Source organism: Rhinopithecus bieti, unplaced genomic scaffold (assembly GCF_001698545.2).
Source record: "Rhinopithecus bieti isolate Rb0 unplaced genomic scaffold, ASM169854v2 scaffold_69047, whole genome shotgun sequence".
NCBI classification, from domain to species: Eukaryota; Metazoa; Chordata; class Mammalia; order Primates; family Cercopithecidae; genus Rhinopithecus; species Rhinopithecus bieti.
Window position 1 is genome coordinate 1 of NW_016869720.1, and position 825 is coordinate 825.

Here is an 825-nt window from a genome sequence, read left to right on the forward strand (position 1 = left end):
TCCCAAAGTGCTGGGATTACAGGCTTGAGCCACCGCGCCCGGCCCATGAAATTCTTGTGCCTAGCCTCCCTAGCAGGGATTACAGGCGTGCACAACCACCCCTAGCTAAGTTCTGTATTTTTAGTAGAGACAGGGTTTCACCATGTTGGCCAGGATGGTCTCAAATTCCTGACCTCAGGTGATTTACCCGCCTCGGCCTCCCAGAGTGCTGGGATTACAGGCATGAGCCACCACGTCCAGCCCTGAATTTTCATTTCTCTCTCCTCTCAGTGAAAATTGCTACCAAGGCCAATCCATGGTTTGGGAACTCCCTGAAGCCTGACAGTCTCCGGTTCCAGCTGGAGACGTCACTGAAGCGGCTGCAGTGTCCCCGAGTGGATCTCTTCTACTTACATGCACCTGACCGCAGCACCCCGGTGGAAGAGACGCTGCGCGCCTGCCACCAGCTGCACCAGGAGGTGAGGGGACCCCTGAGCTCTGGGAGGTGGCCCGCTGCTGCTCTCCTTATCCTGTTCCTACTGGTGAGAGCAGAGGTACCAGGGCGGTCCCAGGGTGGAGCAGGGAATAGCCCCACTCCCAGGGGCCCCACCCGGGCCTCCCCTTTCTGGTCTGGGCTGCACTGCGTTCTGACTGGAGCCTCACCCATGCAGGGCAAGTTCGTGGAGCTTGGCCTCTCCAACTATGCCGCCTGGGAAGTGGCTGAGATCTGTACCCTCTGCAAGAGCAATGACTGGATCGTGCCCACTGTGTACCAGGTGAGGGCCGGGGCTGCAGAGGCCAAAGTCTCCAGAACTCCTGCTCATCCTGGGCTCTCTTTGCCACCCT

The 825-nt window shown here is 59.0% G+C and overlaps 1 protein-coding gene across 1 annotated transcript; it reads left to right on the forward strand.

The window, feature by feature from the left end:
* Positions 1-217: 217 nt before the first annotated feature.
* Positions 218-821, forward strand: LOC108525549 (aflatoxin B1 aldehyde reductase member 4-like; the record flags this gene model as incomplete). Its single annotated transcript, XM_017866488.1, has 2 exons — positions 218-458; positions 651-821. Coding segments are annotated over 2 exons (412 nt in total), but the record flags the coding sequence as incomplete, so codon positions are not given.
* Positions 822-825: the final 4 nt, after the last annotated feature.